The sequence below is a fragment of the Myripristis murdjan genome, chromosome 7 (genome assembly GCF_902150065.1).
Source record: "Myripristis murdjan chromosome 7, fMyrMur1.1, whole genome shotgun sequence".
Taxonomy (NCBI): Eukaryota; Metazoa; Chordata; class Actinopteri; order Holocentriformes; family Holocentridae; genus Myripristis; species Myripristis murdjan.
This window is the reverse complement of record NC_043986.1, coordinates 21,421,777-21,445,500: the sequence shown is the minus strand read 5'-3', so window position 1 is coordinate 21,445,500 and position 23,724 is coordinate 21,421,777. Positions and strand designations below refer to the sequence as shown.

Genomic DNA, 23,724 nt, shown 5'->3' with positions numbered 1-23,724 from the left:
TAAAACATGGGATGTTTATTTACCTTGACAGTAACTTCCTCCTTCTTCAGAAAGGTCCAACTGACAGCCGGAGCGGCACCTGGCAGATCCGGCAGACCGGGTGACCGGGTGGCCGCACACCGCGCGGTGCCGCGGCCAGTGCCGACCGGTGCCGACGCAGTGCCGCCCAGCACCAGGTCTGCCGGATCGCCGCACACAGACTGCTGTGCTTTCATTATAAACCGACTTTTGTTTATACGCGGTTGCAGCAGCACAACGGACAGCGACACAGACAACATGGTTGATTATTGATTGCGCAACGCGGCCATTCGCCGGTAATCGCGCTGCGCACATTAAACAGTTTTGCAGAGGCAGGAGGAAAGTTGCATGATTTACATCCGCGCACTGCGTGCGTGACCGTGCATGTGCTCATGTACGCGCCCGTACCGTGCAGAAGCACACCCCTTCCAACCGTGCCAGAGCGGGGGAAGTGTACTGTATTCAAGCACGATACGGAGCGATCACACTGGTCAAAGAATCCGGATTTTAAGGGCAATCGTGCTTGGGCGCGGATCAAACTTGCCAGTGTGAGTGGCCTCTTAATGTCTTACCCTGCATATGAAAATGATAATCCTGTCAATCAACAGAATGAAAATCATGACATACATAAAAAAGCCTCATTAAAGAAGGAACTAATCTTCAGTCCCCAAAGGGACAACTTCCAAAGTGACATTTTATCAATTTAAAATTCAAAGGGGCCCACCACACCTTGGCAGAGGGTAGTTACCCTGCATTAAGGCTGTAAACACGAGGCTGAGCAAAAACAGGAGCAGTGTAGACTGAAATTAATTCAGGTAAAATGACATCATAGGTGCATGGATGAGACAACACAAGCCAGGCCCTGTAACTTACCTTGGGCAGAATGCTTGCATGGTCCCTGTGGAAGGTCAGACACTGAGAGACTGCAGCAGTGATGAGTGGGAAAGGCTGGATAACATGACTCTGTAAGAGGGTAGAGTGCAGAGAGAGAGAGCGAGAGTGAGCGAGAGAGAGAGAGAGACTTCCTCCCTATCTGGATAATGCACACACAGACAATTCAGACATACTGTCTGTATCTGATGCAAGCAATTCTAACACTTCCATTTAGTGCAGTATTTCAGCTGCAAGCATATTACCACTAATAGCTAACAGGCACCGAGGGTTTACAGGAAATCACATATTTATATATCACAGCATTTTGCCTTTGCAATTCTTTAAGATAATTTTGACCAAATTCCAATGGAGTATGGCTCTATAATCTAATGAGTGGGTAAACCTTCCTCACATAGCAGATTATAGTGAAGAGGTAAAACAGTGTACTGAAATGCGTTGAACTTTGGAAAGCCTTATTATTCATTCATTCATTTCCTCGTTCACTTCACTCACTTATTCCTTGCCAGGGTCATGGGGGCTTGAGTTCCTGTATTAAATGGGTGGGCAGGCAGGCACACCTCGCTGTGTAAAAGGTGCTTGGAGTCACCAGTAGAAGTCGCTGTAGCCTAATGAAGGATTTGCAACAGTTTCCCATCCGCTGTGGTTGGGCCCAGCCCAACCACAGCCATTATTGCTGTGGACAGATGATTGTACCCCTGATTTTACCCCTACCCCAACATTTCACTATTTTCACCTTTCGCTCACAATAGTGTATAGTAAATTTCAATCAGCATCATATGGTAACACTGCAATCTACAGTGGCCTAAAGACCATTTCAAAGACCCTATGAAAAGAGGCCAGTTAACTCAACAGAGAACTTCTTCACACACTGTGAAAGATAATTTCATCTGCGTGTCGATCCCAGGGGGACTAGCGGTTGCTGAGGTGTCAGCTAAATTAGAGCCTAATAGCTAAATAAATAAATATGACAACCTGTCTAAATAGGTTATAAATAAGGACACTGGAATTGCAGGAGTCATTGTGTACCCATAAAATCATAGACTGTAACCCATTGTATGCATTAATTAATGCAACAGTGCTTTCAGTATGACCAGAAATCCATTTTAAAACCCACATGAAGAACAAAAAACAGAATGGAAATTTGAGTATACAAAAATGGAAGAATCAGGGTTTATTTAAAAAAAATGTGAAGAAGTGAGATGGGTTATACTGAGGGTAACAAATACCTTTGCAGTAACCGTGCATTTTGTAAATGTGAATATCAGACCTTAGTAGAAATATATCTTAAAATAGGTGTGTTCTGTCTGGCTAGAGATGCAATCAGGTAAGAAAGTGCAAACAGTACAATGAGCCGAATTACATAAATCACCGCCAGTATTTCAAGAAGTATTACAGACAAGTCAAAAAAGTAAAAAAAAAAAAAAAAAGGCCTATCAGCTACAGTACACCCTACATGTGTCAGAAACATCAGTGAATTTTGATTTTTTTTCCCCCCCACACATGCCACCGTTCCTATACTAGTGCTTTAGCTGGCTGTTTTTGCCTGTGTAAACAAGTGGGATACAATAAATTATTTTCTGCATCCTTTTTTGCCCTTAAAATAACATCTCAAGACACATACCAGGCAGCAGCAAAAAGAACCACTTGTCATGTCGGCAAGACAGGCATTATTTATGGCTTTAAGTATGATAAGAAGTGCTTGTCTACTCATTGGCTTCTATTTTTCCAGTTTAGTAAAGACTAACTTTGGACTACAAATGTCACTGAGCTTGCAGAAATAGGCAATTTGAAGCATGGAAAATACTCTGTAGAAAGACATTATTAAAATTATTATTAGCATAGATTAAGGCTCTTGAGGTTGGTATTGGCAGGTAAACCCTGAATTCATTGTTACCTAATTTAACAGCCGTCTCACACACATCCTTGAGGTACAGGTTTCAGCTCTGACGCCAGCATGGTGACTGAATTCTTGTGAGTAGGTCTGCTTTACAATGAGCAACCACATTATGCATACTGCACCTAAACATCAGCAATCAACAATGCCTTCCTATTTGTCATGTGGTAGACTGAGAAAGTGTCCCTTCTCCTCTGTGGGTATGTCCGTTGCTGAAGATTGCCCTTTCTGCATAGGTGCACTCTGTAAAATGTGACAAAACAGAAAATATTGGAAGGGATGAGAAATTTTGAGCATTAGTAAGCCAGTATATTCCAATGCATTATGTCAATTTTATCTAATGCTGCGATGGCAATGAATCTATTGACTGCAAAAAAGTTCACTTCTCACTTACATTCATCCTCCGGGTGGGCATCATCTTCTAGTAGGTCTCCAACTTCTTCATCATCCACCGTCTGCTCTTCCAGGTCGTCTTCTCCTTCAAATACCTCTGTCTCCTCTTGTTTATGGCTCTTCTCTTCAGCTGGTGCATCCTGCAGTTCCTCCTCCTCTTCTGCTATGTGGTTCTCCTCTTCTACTGGTGATTCCTCCTGTACCTTATCTCCTTCAGATACCCCCTCCTCTTCAGTTGGTGATTCTGATTCCTCCTGTACCTTATCTCCTTCAGATACCTCCTCCTCTTCTGTTTTGTGGCTGTCGGTCTGTCCCACATCTTCTTGCTCTGTCTGATCCCCCATTTCCTCCACCGCCACTTCCTCTGGAGGAGCAGTTTCTCCTTCTGCTGCAGAGTCGCCCTGCTCAGTGGGAGCTTCATCCTGCACAGGTGCCTCCTCTTCCTCTGCAGCAGGGGCCTCCTTTTCTACAGCTTCATCTTCAGTCAGTAGAGCTGCAGGAGCTGCATCTTCCTCTACCTGCTCCACAGGCTGAGCCTCTCCCTCCAGCTACAGCAAGACAAGAAAAGCAATAAAAATATATTAGATCATACTAGACTGTTGTTAGGACAGGAAATCATTTGGGTCTGCAATCTGGACATGCAGTCTCAGTAAAAGAAACCTGACACACAGAACAAGGACCTAAACTACATCAATAGTTAATCTTTTTTTCCCTCTATAACACATCTGTGAATCCATCAGAGAATCCATGCCAGGCAATTAGCCTCTTCAAATTAATGAGATGAAAATTTTATCACGGTTCCCTATAGACACACAGTGAACAAAAATAGTAAGGAGCTAAAGCGTGCTTGGCTATGCTTTGTATTGCTGACAGTTTGTGTTTTAATGAGTGTCAAAGTTGCGCCATGAGTACTTTGATGAAATATATCTGCAAACCACTGCTTTTAAGGCAACTTATTTTGCATTGCATACTATATCTCAACATTCTTTTAGGATGGTGAGCTTAACTGAGACAGTATTTGACAAAGATAATTTTTAATGGCTCATGCTTTAGTTTCAGAAGTGGTTACCTGGGCAACCTCCTTCTGTATGTTCTCCAGCTGAGCCCTGAGTTCAGAGTGCAGACTATGGGCTGCTGTGCTATGATCCAGCAGACTCTGACGTACCGTACTGAGCTGCTCCTCCACGCTGGCCTGCTGGACACGCTGGGACTGTTCATTCTCCAGCAACCCTCTGAAAGACAGGCGCACAGTCTGAGACTCAAAGTATCATTTTGATGTGAAAACACAAGGTTGTGCAATTAGCCCAACACTGAGACAATTATTTAACAGTTTGAAATTTTGTGATGTAGTTGAACTGTGCCCTAGTATATTAGATGAAATGTTTCAAATATTGTTGTACTGCCAGTCATCCACAGTTATTAATTGTGGAAACAAAATTGCAGTGTATGGTTACACAATGATAAATTGTGCTGCCCTGAAGGCTGAACTTTTGCTAATGAAATGTTGGTGAGAGGCACCGAGGGCATCAAATCTTTGCTTTCTTTGAGTTTGACGTATTAGCAACAATAGCCTGTGAACCACATTTCAATGATGTTTACTTTAGCTGTACTTCAAAGACTGCTGTTTTTTCGTGGTTTTTACAATAGGAATTTTGGACGAACCATTCAGCTGCAGAAACTGTCAGGACAAAGGAAATGTTTACACAGATCAGGGCAATCTTACACCATGAATTTGGGGCCTCCCAACACTAGCCTAGAGTAAGACTGAAAGGCAGTCCAGGGCAGGCAGACAGTGGCAGACACCGGGGCTTTGACAAAGTCAACATAAAGTTATGGGTCAGAGGAGGCAAGCTATTTTTTTTTTTTTTTTTTAAACACAACCCACAAGCTGCTGCTTTTCCCCTACCCATTGTTATTTACCTGACAGTGGCTATCTCCGTTGTACTGGCCTCCAGCTGACCCTTATAGGTGGCCAGCTGCTCCTTCAATCCAAGCACCTCAGAGGCCTGTCCATCCAGGGTATCACTCAGTTTGGCAATTTGCCCAACTCTCTCCTCCAGCTTCGATTCTGCTTCTCCCAGGCTCCCTGTCAAGACCTCCACCTTCTGGGACAGCTCAGCACTCAGCGCAGCAAGGCCCTCCACCTGCAGCCTGACACCTTCAAATTCCTCACTTTTCCCTTTGAGCATGGTCTGCAGCTGGCTCAGCTGCTCCAGAGACACAGTGGCTTGCTGCATCTCCGCCAGGCGGGCTTTCATCTCAGTGTGAAGGGACAGCACCTGGGCAGGGAGGTCAGACGTCTTGAGCTGCTCAGCCGTCGCCAAGGCCATGCCCACCTGCTTCTGGGCCAGTGCGTAAGACTCCTCCAGGGCATTAAGACGCATCTCCACACCCTCTGAAATGGGCTGCTGTAATGAAATGCAGAGAAGTGATGCTGAGTGAAGCTGCTTACTTTCAGTCACTGTCATTCTCAGTAAGATGGGGCTCACAAGATATGTATCTATTATCTGCAACTGCAAGTTGGGGAATGAGATTAAGCAAAATCTTGAGCTGTATGACAATGAAACCATATTTTTAGAAGTGGGAAACTAGTGGAGATGAAATGCCCTCCTGGAGAAGTCGTATCATATCTAGCTCACACTCCAAGGCTTGATGACTACAGTTTCCAGCAATAAACTCACTAAATCTGCTTTGCTCCTACAGCATTTCAGAGGATAGTGTGTATCTGCTGAAACAATAAAACGTAGTCGTTAAATACTAAGGCCGACACATTACTCAGCATGAAGATGCCCTGAAATCCCCTGGACAATGGTTGAATTATACTAACTTGTCAGGGAAACAAACTTAAGAGAGCCATAAAGATATAAAAACAGCAATACAAGTAATGTTATGCATCAAACAACACAAGTCTTTAATGCAAATCCCGCTGACAGCAATAGATAGACAGATAGAAAAACAGATATCTCACGAAACAGATATCCACATGGAACATATGTGTCTCTTTGTGATATGCCAAGATCTTTCATAATACTAGAGGCTTGCAAACAGCCTCTCAACTGGTGTTAAATATCAAAATTACAGACTAAATTTAGCCTTGGCCCACACCTGGCTTGTTTATTATTTTGGCAATAACCACTGGTAAGTCGATGTGTTCTTGACTAGTGGTGTGGTTCAAACATTTTCAGCAGAGAACTTTGAAATTTATTTATTTATTGCAGGCCTATTGTACTGTTTGCTGTGAGTCACTGGTAAAGTCAAAGCCCCTTCAATTGTAGGTCAAAAATAATCCTCATTACAAACGTCAGCAGCTGTCTAGATGTTAGAAATAGAAGCGTTTTGTACTTACTCCAGTGAGGGTCTTGGCATTTTGAAATGTGATAGAGGCCTGTAGTTCTCAACTTTCCTTCCTACTTGCAGTTGGCAGCATGCAGCATGTTAGCGCATGCACATGTGCTGAGGCTATTTCTTATTTCATTAAATTCCGTAGGCATAATTATTAAGTCATGAACATACGATTCATCTATAAGTCCAGAATGGGACACACAGGCCATCAGAGGAGGTGTTTTCTGTTATCCTCTTAGACAGCAAACTTAATGTTTTCATAGTCTCATATTTTTTCAATTTAATTAGTCCTTACCTTATTATTTGACTGTCGAATCTCCTCCTGAGAGGACTGTAGTTTGACTATCTTCATCTGCATGCCCATGAGATTATCTGTTAAGTAGGTTATAGTTTGGTGCTGCTGGAAACAGAACCACGCGCTAATGGCACCGCCAATTACAATCAACAGAAATAAAATAAAGAGAATAAGGTAATTATTCCCTCCTCCGCGGGCTTCTGACTCCAGGATTTCATTTCTGAAAAAGTTATCCTCATGTTTGTGGTTGCTTTTCCCTTTCCGATGCTTGGCTGTCATTTCTCACAGAGGACACAATGTTCTCGCCGGGCCAGAGGTGATAGTCAGAGCAGCCAGTGGGGCAGCGAGCTTCGGCGGAGGTGTGCGCGGTGATTTATTTTCAGACGGCTCTGTTAATTGGCGCAGCGCGGATGGTTGTGCCCTCAATCCCTGCACAATAAAGTATCGAAAAGGCTCAGAGTTGTTGGTGTGGAGGGGTTGGGCTGCAGAGGAGAAAGGGAGGCGTGGACCGGTAGGTAGCGTGCTGTGTACTCGCTCTTCCAGGAAGAGGAACGACAGTGAGGGGCCGATCCGCCACCGGGAATGGCCGAGCCGCTGCCACCATGTGCGCCGCTGTCATCTAATGAAAAGATTACACGTCCTGTGGTGAACTACAGCGCTTCTATTCTTACCTCAGTGGGGCTATAGCTAGGGCCTATGGAGTCCTATCCATTCTTATCGTGTGGCTGTGGCAGGCCACCCAATGATATAATTACCTTGTCACTATAATATTCCTGCAATATTCCCCCGTGTGTCTGGGGTACTTAGTTGTGAGTAGAGAGACCATATCATTGTAGCCTAATTATTATATTACACCGACTTAGTGTGTTCAGTTGGCCAGAAGGCCCGGGATATGGTCACCTGATACCACTGTAATATTTTTACGTAGCCAAGCCACGTATTTAAAATGCAGTATCATTTTAAAATGTCCATAACACTCCTTATATTTATAATATCTCTCTGTACATTAACTCTGTAAAATTGTTTGATTGCACAGTTCATCACATCATTGATGTTTCACAGGAAGTATGGAGTGTTGCATAATTAAAGCAATGGTTTATTTTCAGGTTTCATTCAGGAACTGTCAGACTGTTGCTGAAAATAGATAGATAGATAGATAGATAGATAGATAGATAGATAGATAGATAGATAGATAGATAGATAGATAGATAGATAGATACGTTTTTAAAAATATACATGATTATTAACTTGTGTGGTAGGATTTTTTATTTTTTTTTATTTTTATAAATAATCTCCTGAAATCATAATTTGTGACCCCTTCGAGGATCCCACAACTCAGTCTGCGGACTGCCCAGTTCTACAGCCAAATATCACTGTAAAAGTGCTATAATATTTATTTATTTATTTATTTTGTGGAATTTCTATATGGTTTAATGTACTGTTATTTTTTCCAATCGTCATGGCATGTTGCTTTAAGGTTTTGCGATAATATTTATATATTGTCCTATAGAAATGGAATATTATAGGATCTCTACTCTATGATACTCTGATTTCCTCACTTCTTTTCCATCAGGGTTCACTTTTGATTTAGTAATTGGTGAATGTAAATTGATTATGGGTGGAGTCAAGACTTTTTGAGGGAGGACATGTATTGTGAATAGCAGCCTATTACAACTTTATCACGCTGTTCCAAACAAAACGTGTCACTGCACCAATAAAATGAATATCAAGGATATCTTGCCACAGCAGTCACACAACTTGCTTCAGCATCAATAAGAGATTTGGGAAGAGATTGTGTCATCCCACACCTTCCTCCATGTTCTGCATTCATCTGCTCATTTTACTCATTTCAAGCAAAAGCTCCACAGTGACATGTTCAGACCAGGAATGCAGCATTTTATTTGCACTTGAGTCACAGAGAAGAAAATTTAATTAGCATTCCAGTTCTGGTTTAATAAATATTAGCCCTAAGTTGCATATTTTGTCTCTGTGTAATCAGCAAAAAAGCATGCATTGGAAATTTAAATTCAAACATCATTTATTAGATATGCAAATTTTGAAATAAATGCTGACAATATCCTGGTTTCAGCGGCGTCTTCACTCTGTATGGGAGGGAGACAAAAAGCATTTAGTGGAAGCATTTAGTATCTTTTATCTGCTTCAAAGGTGTTTCCAGTGGAGCCTTTAAATGTCAGCACAGGTCTGCTTCCCTCTCACCTCTGACATTGAGCGTGGTGGAGCACTCAGCCCTCCCCAGGGCGTTCTCTGCGGTGATGGTGTACTCTCCCATGTCTTTGGGGCCCACCCGCAGGATCAGCATGGAGCAAACCCCGCAGGTGTTTGAGATGTAGTAGTTGGTGTTGGTGTTGAGACTGATGTTGTTGCGATACCAGGTGATACGAGGTTTTGGGTTCCCCTTCACCGCACAGCTCATGTAGCACTCATAGCCTTTAGGTGCAGTGTGAAGCTTTAAGGGTACAATGAAGGTCGGAGCGCATCGCAAATCACATTCCTTCTTGGTTGGTATGGTCACCACAAATTTTTCTGCAAAAGAGGAGAAGCAGTAAGGTGACTATTCAACTTTTAGAGCTGTTTGAGACTGGTATTGCTGTGTGATTGAGCCAAAACAAAGTGTGTGTGACGTGAAAATGCACCTCTCTTTTTCTCCACACCCCAGGTTGGTGACTCAGAAGGTGCTGATATGCCCATGTCGTTTTTGGCATAGACCCGGAAGTGATACTCCCTGCCATGCATGATATTGCAGACTGTGAACTTGTTATTGAACAGTCTGTCAGCCACGGTGCTCCAGGTGCGCTTGGTCGAGTCCAGTTTGGATACTGTGTAGTGGAGGCGGTCATCTCTTTTCTCATCAGGAGAGGGCTCCCAGATCACCGTCACAGTGCCTGGGACATTTTCCTCCAGCTCCACCGGCCCAGGAGGCTTTGGATCATCTGTAAGCAGGATCATATCTGCTGTCAGTATGCTGTGACCTCACATTCTCTAACACATCTTAATGCAACTGAGTTTTATATTTCTTGTCATATTACCTGTGACCCTGACCTCTATACTAAATGTCTCCTGTCCTGCCAGATTTTTCACTACAATGGAGTAGATCCCTGAATCCGAACGCTCAGAGGAGGGGATCAGCATCTGGGATGAGTCATCAGAATTGCTGCATGTGACTCGCTTTGTCACAGGTACGTTGTCTTTCAGCCATGTAATCTCTGGCCGCGGGGAAGCCTGATTGAAACAAGTATCTTGATGATGTTAGCATTGTCATTATCATATAGTCCAAGAGTAAGCAATATGTGCATAATTATTGTTAAAGGACCATACCAGTGATTTTGCATGTTTAATCTTATAAACAAATCTTTCCACTAATCTTCTCACAAAGAAAGAAGTTGCATTTTACAACACAGATCAATCATTTTTCCTACCTTTATCGAGCCATTGGTTCCTGTTCAGTACACTTTGAAAATGAATTTTTCAAACTCCAAACTTTCTTCACTTCACTAATGACTGTAATAAAGTATCCAAATTAGTTTTCCTAAAAGCAGCAACACTTTTGTGTTTTCATGACTTGAAACTGGGCAGAGTAAAATAATCCCTCCACCGGAAAGTAGTCCTCGGGGGAAACTTTTGCTTTATACAGCAAATTACCAGTTCTGTTGTTTATCAATGTCGCCAGCTTTGTTGGCTGCAGATGCAGAACATTATAAGGTGGGTGTTTCAACCAACATTCAAATTTGAAAAATGAGGGCTTTTGATTGTACGTTGTGAAATCTTTTGTACCCCGGCATGATTTGCAAAATAGTTTGTTGCAATGTAAAACATGGGGAAACTGTAGTAAATGGGCCAAACATTCGAAATCACTGGTGTGATTAAATGTAACATCTGACCTCAAAGGCTACTGTGATCCTAACAGAATTGCCTGCTTTCACCACCATGAAACTCTTCATCTTGCGGTTTGTGAATCTTGGCCGCACTGAAACGGAGAATAGCAACCATGAAAACAGACCTCGGAATAATTCTCATCTTTACATTTTACAGGCTTTAGTTGACACCCAACACAAATCCACGAACTTGATAATTCACACTCAATTCCAAAAATTTCACAGTGTCTGACAGTAAGGAGTGCAAAGGTCAGAGTATGCAGAAGTATATAGAACTAGGCATATGATTAGGCAAATGATTTTAAAGCGATATGTTGGATTTTGGACAATTTCGTTTAAATTTCTTCAAAGTGTGAGAAGGAAAGTGTAATATTGTTCCTTTAAACTCTCAGTATGAAAGTGACATACCAGGTGAGGGCATTGCAGTGACGTATTTGGACAGCTCTTGGGGATCGCTGTCTCCTCCATCATTGGTGGAAATCACCCTCACCCAGTACATGTCCATGGACTTGAGGCCTTTCACAGTGAAGTTAGTCAAGATGATAGGGGTGGGATTACAGCGGGTCCACTCAGTGCACTCAGCCTGCCGAATCTCCACAAAATAGCCTTTTGCCTCATCCTGTTCCCCTGGCTTCTCTTCAGGTTTGCTCCACGCCACAGTCAAGTGGGTGTAGGAAGTTTCTGTGACTTTCAGGTCTATTACTTTACCGGGAGGCTCTAGAGCAGATTGGAAGCATGTCAGGAAATTAAAATACTGCTGGATGATGTCAAAAATATTTTATTTAATAGATTAGAATGAAAGTTTTAAAATAACTGTATAACTAAATGTCTAACTGCATAATTTTCAAACAATTTCTCTATTTTTTGTTAATATGATTGCACACTGTATTTTACTATATGATCTCATAATTTTTGCTCACTTACTCTTGGGATCCCGTGCAAAAACAAACTCTGAGGGGTTGCTAAATTCACCAGCGCCTGACATGTTGATAGCAGTGACTCTGAATTCATATTCCATCCCTGCCACAACGTCTTTCACTGCATAACTTTTCTCTGGAAGAAAAAAAAATGCACCATTAGTGATCAGTCTCAGTTCTACAGATACTGTTTTTGACACTGAAGATTGTTTGGACCACAGTAAATTATTTAATTGAATAGATAAATAAAAGCAAACCTTTGATTAGTTCATCCATGTCATTGACAACTCCCCAAAGGTTACTCCCGTTTTTGCGTTTCTCTAAAATGTAGCCTAAAATGCGCGAGCCTCCTGTGTTAGCCGGCGGGGCCCAGGAGAGGATTATGCAGTCATTAGAGGCACTGACCACTTTTGGGGGTGCAGGAGGGCCTGGAAAAGCTGCAGGATAAACAAAAACAGACAATTACTTTACTGGACATAGTTTAGTCAGTTACTACAGATATGTTTCTTGCACCATAGACTGAAACTCTTCCCAGTTCATTAGGATTTGGAGTAACAGTGTACCAATACATGAGCAACTCTACCCCTAAGCTAGAAAAGAACCAAAACTTTATCTGGCAAGTCATTATTCCTTGAGGGACGAGCAGAATACCATCTTTCTGTTAGCACATTAAGTTGCTCTGACTGTTTAGTAAGTAGTAAGTAATAATTTTATTTAAGTGTCTTGCTCCTGTGGTGCCCAGCCCATATGGGCCTACAAGCCACTAAACAATAATAACCAGGATGGCCACATGACAAATCATAATGTACAGTTCTGCAGATTCAGAAATAGAGTTTAAGTGTAAATGAGCTCTTATATTTTAGAATGGTGTTATAAATCCCTGCATGGTGTTGCTGTATATTCACCCTGCCAGTTATCAAACTCCATCTGTGCTAATTCCTTCTCTGTGCATCTGTGAGCTGTGATGTAGCGGTAAATAAAAAGCGTGCAAAATAAGATGAGTCAGTGATTAACCAGTAATGTAAACACAAGCAAAGTACCACAAACAAGGCATTTTAACTTTACAGCAATACAACATTGTGCCCTGGAATGTTTTGGAAAGAGACTTGCTCTTTAGGATTTTTACTAAGATTTTTTTCACCCTTGCAAAGAATCTTTCATGAGTTGAAACAAACAAAAATCATTTACAGTTTCTGAAAATCATTAATCATCATTAATCATCAATCATTTATTAACCCCCCACCTCCCCTCACCTCTTAAAAACATATCCTAATGTAATTTACACACAACATTAAAGATTTGTGCCACCCTAAAATAGCAGGTAAAAAATAGTCATTCTGCAAACAAAAAAAATAAGTAATTGAATAGATGAAGGTCGGTTTGTGCTCCACTCTGCGTCTTTGAGACATTTTAAATGAGGAGGTGGCACAAATTTGATACCCTGACTGTTGAAGAAAACACTGGATGTTCTGTGATTTAGACTGAAAACAGTGTAAAAGCCTAAATTCAGTGCTATCATTTTGTTACTCTGAAAATATGAATTCTGCATTACCATGCAGGTGAATTATGGGCAATGGTATTAAATCCAAACTCTGTGTAACAACAGACGTTACTGCTTTAGTTTGGCTCACCCAGTGTGCCAGCTTGGATATCATCGGTCTCCATCACTTCACTTAAACCCACTGTGGTCTTGGCCTGGATGCGGTAGCAGTATCTTCGGCCATGCTCCACGTCTGTGTCACGGTAGCTGGGCACACCTGGGATCTCCCCGATTTTCTTCCAGGTGTTTCGCCCCACCTGCTGTCGCTCCAGTACGTAGTTAATCACAGGGGAGCCGCCATCATCCTTTGGAGGCCTCCATTTGAATTCAACACAACAGGCTGAGCTCTCTATTATCTCTGCAGGACCCTGGGGTGGAGTGGGTTTGTCTGCGAGATCACAAAAATTGGTTATTTAAAGTTTGAGAAGTCTCCCTGACTGCTTATTTGAGAAAGTTGATACCGCATTTGTACCGGGGCAGTAGACAGTAGACAAGTGAGGTGTAATTTATCCTCGGAAAGATAATGGTTAAATCTGACAGGTCTAATGTTGACTGCAGTGGCAGCTTCAGCAAAAGTGAAAAAGGTTTTAATTTTTGTCATCCGCTGATATGGATTTTTAAACCACAAAATTAACCTGTCACATCATGACAACCTGGACTAATTTCTTTTTCAGATAGAACCGAACTAGAACCTCTGCGATAGTAAAAGTCTGAGCATCGCGGGTTGTATTTTGGAAAATAATAAGTAGCTAAATCTGTCCAGGCGCAGACGGGCTTAGTGAAATGTAGCACCCTGTTGAACTAATGGAGAAAAGAATGGCCTCATTTATACCTTAATGTGGATGAGCTATGAGGAATCACACTGAGCACACTGCGGTCTGCTGCTGAGCATCTTAAGAGAGTGGCGGACTTCTTGCAGCACATCTCAGCGCACAAATCACATTTATTGATATCTATAAACATTGGAGCGTTTTGTCGGCAGCTAGGCATGGAGTTTGTATTTCTATTTATGAAACTGGCTTCCCTTTTGTCTTTGCATTATAAAGATTTTTTTAACGTCGTGGCCACTGATCATTTTCCTATGTTTGATTCCTACACTTTCTTTGATTCACTTACCAAGCACAATTAACTGTGTGATAGCCTCGGTGATGCCATGTTCGTTCTTGAGCCTGAGCTTGATCTCTCCCGTGTCCTTTCGCTGGCACTTGCTGAGCAGCAAGCGGCTGTGGCTTGCAGACTTCTCTATCTTTATGTTGCTGTCATCCCGGAGCTCCTCTCCCTCTCTGTACCACTGGATCTTCATGGGTTCGTGGCCCACAAAAGGCATTTTGAAGATGGCGTTCTGCCCCACTTTAACCGTCACAGGCTGGGTGAAAGCACTCAGGTCGTCAGGGTCAAACCTTGGGGGATCTAAGAAAGGGACCAGTTAAGATTGCTGTGTCATTTCAGGGAAAACAGATACAATCTCATTCAGGGATGTAGAAAAAGGCCAATATCTTTTCAAACTATTGTACTGCAAACAATAACAAACATTTAGCATTATTATTATTACCAATATGAAAACATTCCCAAACCTTTAACATTGATCATTGCCTCTGTTTTACGACCGTCTGCCTCAAAACGGTATTTCCCAGAGTGTTCCTCCTTGCAGCTGTTTATGACCAATTTATGCGTTGCACCTTCTTTAATGATAATGAAATCCTCATCTGTGGATATCTGGACAGACAAGGGTTAGGCAAATGAAAATAAACATAAACCAGACAACCAGATTTTTGCAAACAAATCAAGCATTCATTCAAACTGGCAACACTGGAAGGACAATGCTACCATTTTGACATGTGAATCCACAGGCTGTGTATCTAAAATGTACAATCTTTTAATTATAGACAAATCAAACCCGTGGCAATATTCAGCCAGAATTATTTTTTTTATAATGGAACTAACTCTTAATAACTTAACTTAATAAACATGCTGAATAATGCTGTTTCTTGTGACTTCTATACTCCCATCACACAGAATGACAGTGACATGGCGCCCACAAAAACAGTGGGTTTGTCCTATAAGGCTGACCTTCTTTCCATCCTTGAACCAGGATCCCTCACAGTCTTCACTACTGAGCTTACACGCCATTTCAGCAGTCTCACCAATGATGGCACTGACATCAGACAGTCCACTGATGAACTGAACCCCTGGATCTGACAAACACAAGAGCACGCAGTTAGAAACGATAATTATTTACTTGCGTCCAAGTTCCAGAGCAAGCTTACCATTTACTTTATCATTGTTATGTTTTTTCTATAATTGCTCTTCTCTAATTCTTCAATCTTCTTTTTTTCAGTTTCTTGCTATTTTTCAAGTCTCCCCAAATGTGTGGGCAGCTTTGCTCTCTTTGATTCACAGATTCGCTCCTCCGTCATTCTCAAAGTATTCTTTATCAGTCCATTTATACTGTTTTCCTACTTTTTGGTTTGGGCTTTTTTTCTGTTTTGCTGTTTGCCCGTACAGGAAAAAAAAAATGCACCAGAGGCAATGGTGTGTGTTTTCCTACAAAATAAAATCATTGTCAAGGTTGTAATGCTGAATGCTTGCATCTTTATGACCACAAGGTTCAAAATATTCAACCCATATTCTTCTTCAGAGATAACCAGGATTTAACATGAAAACAACAGAATTACATAATATATTAAGGATAATGGTTAGAGGGTGATTATTTTGATTAGTGTTTCTGCTGGTATTTTGGTGGTTGCCCACCCGAGTCAAGCTGCTCCAACTGTTGAGATTAGTATGCTAGTACTATTATTTGTTCTCATGATTGGAAGTTACATGTGTAGTAATTTATCAGTTAATTTATGAGTGTCATACAAAATGGACATGGGTTTACCAGCTAATGCTGCACAGCAGGAAACTAAAAAAACTCACAGCTACTCTAATGTAGCAAAATTTATGATGTAGATGGACATGTTTGGGTGAGCAGCATCAGCATTTCGAATGGATGCAACTTCCCTTTCAATCAGTCAAGACACCATATGTGGTTGCTTACCAATCACTACATCTTGTATGAGAGGGCCTTGCCTTTTACGCCTTGAATGCTTGGTAGAACCAGCTGTGTCCTCTATGTTGTCAGAGTCACTTTGGGCATTTGGATCTGTGCTTTCACCTTAAAATTAAAATATTCAAGCCTGAACTTAAGACACACTGGCTGAAATTTCTTTCTAAATTATAATATCAGTAATGGTCTCACAGGCAGCAGAAACTGCAAGAGGTTTTGATGTTTTTTTTTTTTTTTTTTTTTTTTAATCAAAAGAGAGTAGAATACGTAGGGTTAATTAAACTTGGATTAAACAGGTTAACAAACACATGAGACATAAACATGGCTGCAAACAAACAGATAAGAGAATCTTGCCAAGAAGCCAGACATAAATACTCTGCTGACAAACATCAAATACACATTTATGAGCAGCAATTTTGTCTTTCTGTCAGAAACAGACATGACACAGAGTAATATGAACTGTATCAAAGAACAGAGGGACGTTTTATGCATTTTTTCTCTCCATTTGAATATATTTGAAACAGATATTAACTTTACCAGCCAGTATACTCCATTGTCATGCAGTGAATGCATCCATCACTTGTCATCTCTTACCAGTAACTACATCTTGTGGCTGTTGGCTTCGCTTCAAACAGCTTGAACGGGTGACAAGACCAGTAGAGTTCTCATTCCCATCAAAATCATCACTTGGTTCATTTGGATCTGCATTACAGCCATGAAATTCAAGTAGCATATACCGACATTTCCACATTGTGTTTGGAACACACTGCAAAAACTCAAAATCTTACCAAGATTATTTGTCTTATTTCAAGTCAAAAATGTCTTATTACTGGTCAAAATATCTCATTAAACTTAAAATAAGACATGATCACCTCAGAAGTAACTTGTTTTTAGACAATTGTCTCTTGTTTCAAGTGAAAATTTGCTTGAAACAAGTGAAAATTTGCTTGTTTCATTGGCAAAATTTGTTTCTTGTTTCTAGCTAATTTTCACTTATTTCAAGTGAATTTTCACTTTTTCCACTGGCAAATTTTGCCAATGAAACAAGCAAATTTTCACTTGTTTCAAGTGAATTTTCACTTGAAACAAGTCAAAATTGTCTAAAAACAATTTACCTCTGAGGTGATCATGTCTTATTTTAAGTGTAATGAGATATTTTGACTAGAAATAAGACATTTTTGACTTGAAATAAGACAAATAATCTTGGTAAGATTTTGCGTTTTTGCAGTGCAACGTCTTAATGAACATTTTAGTTTCTAGGTTGTCATCACAGTAAACGCACAGCAATATCGGATAAAATTGCTCTATTTTATCCTGTATGAAGAGTCATATTTGCCAACCAAGCAAATATAAAACCTTTTGGACAAACAAACAAACAAACAAACAAACAGTGTCAACATGAAGCAAACACAGAGAAACACACAGAATAACAGGACATCCTTGGGTAAGGCATTGCAGTTTGAATTTAAAGGTAAAATATATGTCATTTTGTGAATTATTTTAAGATGTGTCTGGTATGTGTAAAGGATAACATTATCCACAATAAAGACATAAACAACTACCACAGGTAGTAAGACAGCAAGGACTCAAGATTTTTTAAAGATGGGTTTGAGTTTCGTTCAAACCGAGCTGTGGGCTCTCTGACTGGCAGCGTGACAAGCAGCTACTCCAGCAATGCCAATTTGAATCATGCGAGTTCAAAAGTACATTCTTGAAACAGATGAAGCATAGCTTTTCCAAGAGTGGAGAGAGTGTGTCTAACTTCTTTCAACTTCAATCCTCAAGCCAAAGAAAAAATAGTGATGCCCCACATGCTGATCTTGCCTTATCCACATTTCCAGAATCAGTCAAGTGTCCATTTAATCAGATGATTTACTTCATCTGCATCTGTATTACCAAAAATAAAGTAATGTACATGCCCTGCATTTTATTAGACTAAAAAGGTGTCAAAGACAACATGAACTCTGTATGACAAACTAGTCATATATTAATGTTGTCTGAAAAAGAAAGAAGAAACCACACATTGTTATCAGTGTAGGTAAAGGGGTACAGTTTAGCAGCATCCCGTGTGACTAAACCTGTAAATCAACTACAGTTCTCCTCCATGCAGTCAACACTGTGCATGTGGTTTCTTACCAGACATGGTACTTTGTAATCGCTTGCCTTGCCTTTTGCACCTTGAAGGCTTGGCAGACCCAGTAGAGTCTTCATTCCCATCAAAGTCACTTAGTACATTAGGATCTGTGGTATGGCCATAATGTCAATATAGTACTGTCTGGACATTTCAGTATCTGTCTTAGCTGGTTAAACTTTTAGTAAGCATTTTTTATTGCTGTACTTTAGACAGGTAACAACAGAGACATCAGGAACAGTAGCAAAAGACAACAAATAACAAATGTTAACAGATTAAAAGCACACTAAATGTGGTAATCTTGTCCATTGCAAAGAAATGGACAAGTAAAGGAGATCATGTCCGTTCCAGAGTCAGTAATGGGTTTCAAACTACTCGATATCGAAAATAGACAAGTCTTCTACATGTGGTCTCTTACCAGTCACCCCGCCTTGAGTGTCTTGACCTTGCTTTGTGAGAGTTGAATGTTTGGCAGATCCAATGGAGTCTTCATTCCCATCCGAATATCTCCCTTCATTTGAATCTGTGGTATGGCCATGACATTAAAATACTCCTGCTTGAACTTTTCAGAATGAAAATGTGCAAGCAGAGACAACAGACACAGTAACCATGGCGGTCTGGTCATTACACTGAAATATTCCTGCTTGCACTTTTAAACATGAAACTGTACCAGCAGACAACAAGAGCAGTAACAAAAGACAACATTAAACAAATAATCATAAGGATGTTAACAGGACAAAAACACACGTATTGCATTCTCATTCCCATATGTGGGAATCTTGTCCATCACAAAGAAATGGATAAGTAATGGAGTTATGATCTGTTCCAGAGCCAGTAATGGGTTTTGTACAACTGGATATTGAGCAGCCTTGACTGCCAACTTTACCAGTTGGTGATAATATTTGGTTTGTTTCTGCTTCTGTCCACCCTGTGGAATATGTTTGCCCAGGGTAAGACTGAAGTAAAACAAACAAAAAAAAATGGGTGGCAATATATGGAGCTCTTGGAGGCAGTATTCAATCAAGCTATTGAAGAGACTTCTACAAATTATTGGGACCATTAACAAGTTGCACTTCCTGTTCAAAGTCTGATGGGCAACTTGAGAGACTGATGAGAGCACGGCGGGCGAGTCCTATTAGCTACCCCTCTTTTTCAACAAAACAATGCAGCCTTCTTTCAGGCTTTTGTGCTATGGAGGAGAAAGCCTGGGAAAAGGATTAGGTATTGAGAACAGATGTGTATTCTGCATGTGTTCTCTTACCAATCTCTGCCCCTTGAGTGTCTTGACCTTGACCTTGTTTTGTGTGCCTTGATTGTTTGGCAGATCCAGTGGAGTCTTCATTCCCATTGTAATATCTTTCTTCATTTGACTCTGTAGTATAGCCATGCACATTAAAATTCTCTTGCTTGAACTTTTCAAAATGACACCTAGAAGCTATCACAGAAAGAATCAACCGCTACAGGCGTCATGACAGCAGGGACTAGAGATTTCACTTTAGCATGATTATCACAGAGACCAAGCAACACACTCTGTTCCTGATAGTGTGAGATACAGTTATGCTATTTTAAATCATGCTAATTTTACAGCTGGTGGTCACAGACAAAATCAACTCTGTGTCGCAGAATAGTCATATATTGATGTTGAATGAAACAGACAAGAGAAAACAGGAAATCACATATCATCAACCTTGTCCATTGTACTGACAAGTCACAGCAATAGAGGCTGTGTAAGTGTGAGTAATGGTTATTTAACTAGAATAGTGCAGTCTACCTGAAACAGGTGTGACTATACTTGACAATCCACTTCAGTGCAGCTCCTCCATGCAGTCAATATGATGCATGTGGTTTCTTACCAGAGATGGTACTTTGTAATCGCTTGCCCTGCCTTCCACACCTTGAAGGCTTGGCAGACCCAGTAGAGTCTTGATTCCCATCAGAGTCACTTAGTTCATTAGAATCTGAAGTATGGCCATGAAATCAATACAGTACTGTTTGAATGTTTCAGTGTGAGATTCAAGCTGGATAAGCTCTAAACCAACATTTCTGCTGCTGTACTTTACACGGGTATGAACACACTCAGTAGGAACAGCAGCAAAAGACAACATAAAACAAATGTTAACAGAACAAATACAAACTTCCACATGTGATAATCATGCCCATCACTAAGAAATGCCAAGTAACAGAGATGTGGTCTGTATCAGAGTCAGTGTGGTCTTCATCCTACTCGGCATCAAGAATAGACATGTCTAGTTCATGTGGCCTCTTACCAATCACTCCAAGCTCAGTGTCTTGACCCTGCTTTGTGTGCCTTGAATATTTGGCAGATCCAGTTAAGTCCTCTTTCCCATCAGAATATCTTCCCTCATCTGAATCTGTGGTATAGTCATAGTCCTGCTTTAACTTTTCAAAATGGCATTTAAAGGCTGTTACAAAAATAATGAAATGCTATAGGCGGAATAACAGCAAGGACGAGGTGTCTCTTGGGGTGAGTTTCACCCGGACCAATAAATGAGCTCTGTGCATGACATACAGCTATTCTAGTCAGCTATTCCATTTGAAATCATGTTAGTAATTACAACTGATTATCTTTAGCTTTTTCATTTCAACACTTTCAAGTATCCATACTGATTTTCCTCGGTTAGACTACAAAGCTGTCACAGACAACATGAACTCTATATGACAAACTAGTCATATATTTATGTTGCCTGAAAAAAGAGTGAAGCAAACAAACTTGTCCATAGTACAGAAGTGGACAGTTCATAGCAGTAGAGGCTGCTCTAAGAGTGGGTAATCTGGTGCCAGCATGGTGCAGTCTACCTGAAACTAACTGGTAGAACTATCCTTGCCAGTCAACTACAGTGCAGCTTCTCCATGCAGTCAACACTGTGCATGTGGTTTCTTACCAGACATGCCACCTTGCAATCGCTCGCCTTGCCTTCTGCCCCTTGAATGCTTGGCAGACCCAGTAGAGTCTTTTCTCCCATCAAAGTCACTTAGTTCATTAGGATCTGTAGCATGGCCATGAAATCAATACAGTACTGTCTGAGTTTGAATGAGAGATTTAAGCTCTAAATCAACATTTCAGATGCTGCACTTGACAACAGGAAACAGAAGACAACATATAACAAATAGAAACAAAATAGAAACACAATTCTACATGTGGTACTATTGTCCATCATTAAGAAATGGACAAGTGGCGGAGACGTGCTCTGTTCCAGAGTCACTAGTATGTTTTTTTTTTTTTTTTTTTTTTCTATTGTGTTAGATCAGACATGGCTTGTACATGTGGTCTCTTACCAGTCACTCCACCTTGAGTTTCTGGGCCTTGCTTTTTACACATTGAATGCTTAGGAGATCCAATGGATTCCTCATTCCCATCTGAATATCCTCCTTCATTTGAATCTGTGGTATAATCATTAAACTTCTTTAAATGTGGTAATATTATCCACCATAAAGAAATGGACAATTGGCAGAGATGTGCTCTGTTCTAGAGTCACTAGTGTGTTTCAGACTACTGGGTAACACCAGACATGGCTTGTACATTTGGTCTCTTACCAGTCACTCCATAGTGAATTTCTCGACCTTGCTTTTTGCGCATTGAATGCTTAGCAGATCGAATGGATTCTTCATTCCCATCTGAATATCCTCCTTCATTTGAATCTGTGGCATAGTCATTACATTAAACTTCTTTAAATGTGGTAATACTGTCCATCATAAAGAAATGGACAAGTGGCAGAGATGTGCTCTGTTCCAGAGTCACTAGTGTGTTTCATTCTACTGAGTTATACCAGACATGGCAGACATGTGGTCTCTTACCAGTCACTCCAGAGTGAGTTTCTCGACCTTGCTTTTTGCACATTGAATGCTTGCCAGATTCAATGGATTCCTCATTCCCATCTGAATATCCTCCTTCATTTGAATCTGTGGTATAGTCATAAAATTTTTTTTTTAAATGTGGTAATATTGTCCATCATAAAGAAATGGACAAGTGGCAGAGATGTGCTCTGTTCTAGAGTCACTAGTGTGTTTCAGACTACTGGGTAACACCAGACATGGCTTGTACATTTGGTCTCTTACCAGTCACTCCAGAGTGAGTTTCTCGGCCTTGCTTTTTGCGCATTGAATGCTTAGCGGATCGAATGGATTCCTCATTCCCATCTGAATATCCTCCTTCATTTGAATCTGTGGTATAGTCATTACATTAAACTTCTTTAAATGTGGTAATATTGTCTATCATAAAGAAATGGACAAGTGGTGGAGACGTGCTCTGTTCTACAGTCACTAGTGTGTTTCATTCTACTGAGTTATACCAGACATGGCTTGTACATTTGGGGCCCTATCTTGCGCCAGACTCCCTAAACCCGCTATTTGCGGATTTAGGATTTAGGAAGAGGCGTTCCCCCGTAAAAGTTGCTATCTTGTGCACCTCCCGCTATCCGCAAAACACCTCCGCTACCCGCTATATTATGTATAGGCGTGTTTTGGGTGTTACGCCAGCTAAACCAATCAGTGTGCCAGGTGCCATTGCCTTTAAGGGCAGGATGCGCTATCCTAAATCCTAAATCCTAAACCCGCGATGGAGAGAGGGAGGTAGATTTTCTCAGGGCTTCTACTGAGGCTAAAGCAAGTTGGCTTTATATATATATACATATGATATATTATATTATAGGCGAGTTAATTCGGGAGGTGGAGCCACATGTGTCCAAGTGGACGTGTCACAAGGTTGTACTGATTGAGTAAAATCCCCGGCCACACCACAGACACACAAGAGGCAGAGGTGGAACTATGTGTAAACTAATTTATTGACAAGGTAGATTGGGCAAATAAAATATTAAAAATAAAAATATAGCACAGCTGCTGGCTTATGATAAAACAATAAAACGTGCTGGCGTAAGTGTCCAATTAAAACAGTCTTTCCTCTAAACAGTCTATATGAGTAATATACTCAGTCCATTCCGGCGGCGTCCTGGTATCAGTCCGACCGTTGAAGCCGCCTGGGCGCGCTCTCGTAACAGCCCAAACTTTGGTGATAGCGGATAGCGGGTGGTCCTGACCACCCGCTATCCGTTATCCCTAAAGTGTGTGCGCAAGATAGCAACTTTAGGGATAGCGCATGAAACACGCCCACGAACACACCTCCAGGCGCAAATGATGGAGTCGGCATAAGGATAGCGGGTAGCGGGTGGCGCAAGATACCATTTAGGGATAGCGGAATCTCCTAAATCCGCAATTTGCGGGTAGCGGGTAGTGGCAGCGGATAGCGGGTGGCACAAGATAGGGCCCCTTGTCTCTTACCAGTCACTCCAGAGTGAGTTTCTCGACCTTGCTTTTTGCACATTGAATGCTTGGCAGATCCAA

The 23,724-nt window shown here is 41.1% G+C and overlaps 2 protein-coding genes across 3 annotated transcripts in view; both read right to left on the bottom strand.

Moving 5' to 3' along the window:
• Window positions 1-2,068: 2,068 nt before the first annotated feature.
• Window positions 2,069-7,450, bottom strand: LOC115362712 (protein Ycf2-like). 2 transcript variants are annotated; one of them, XM_030056762.1, is made up of 5 exons: window positions 6,837-7,450; window positions 5,120-5,607; window positions 4,269-4,431; window positions 3,201-3,747; window positions 2,069-3,049 (listed from the first exon to the last, which is right to left on the bottom strand). In XM_030056762.1, coding segments are annotated over exons 1-5 (1,479 nt in total). In that variant the 5' UTR covers window positions 7,116-7,450; the 3' UTR covers window positions 2,069-3,047. The 2 variants fall into 2 exon arrangements, with proteins under 2 accessions (XP_029912622.1, XP_029912623.1); XM_030056763.1 differs by having other exon boundaries at window positions 4,365-4,431; window positions 6,837-7,446.
• Window positions 7,259-23,724, bottom strand: part of LOC115361408 (immunoglobulin-like and fibronectin type III domain-containing protein 1) — a 39,508-nt gene continuing 23,042 nt past the window's right edge. The window contains exons 12-13 of the mRNA XM_030054775.1: window positions 9,054-9,380; window positions 7,259-7,455 (exon numbers count right to left, since the gene is read on the bottom strand). Of these exons, the coding sequence (XP_029910635.1) occupies window positions 7,259-7,455; window positions 9,054-9,380 (524 nt within the window). The remainder of the gene's footprint in view (window positions 7,456-9,053; window positions 9,381-23,724) is intronic.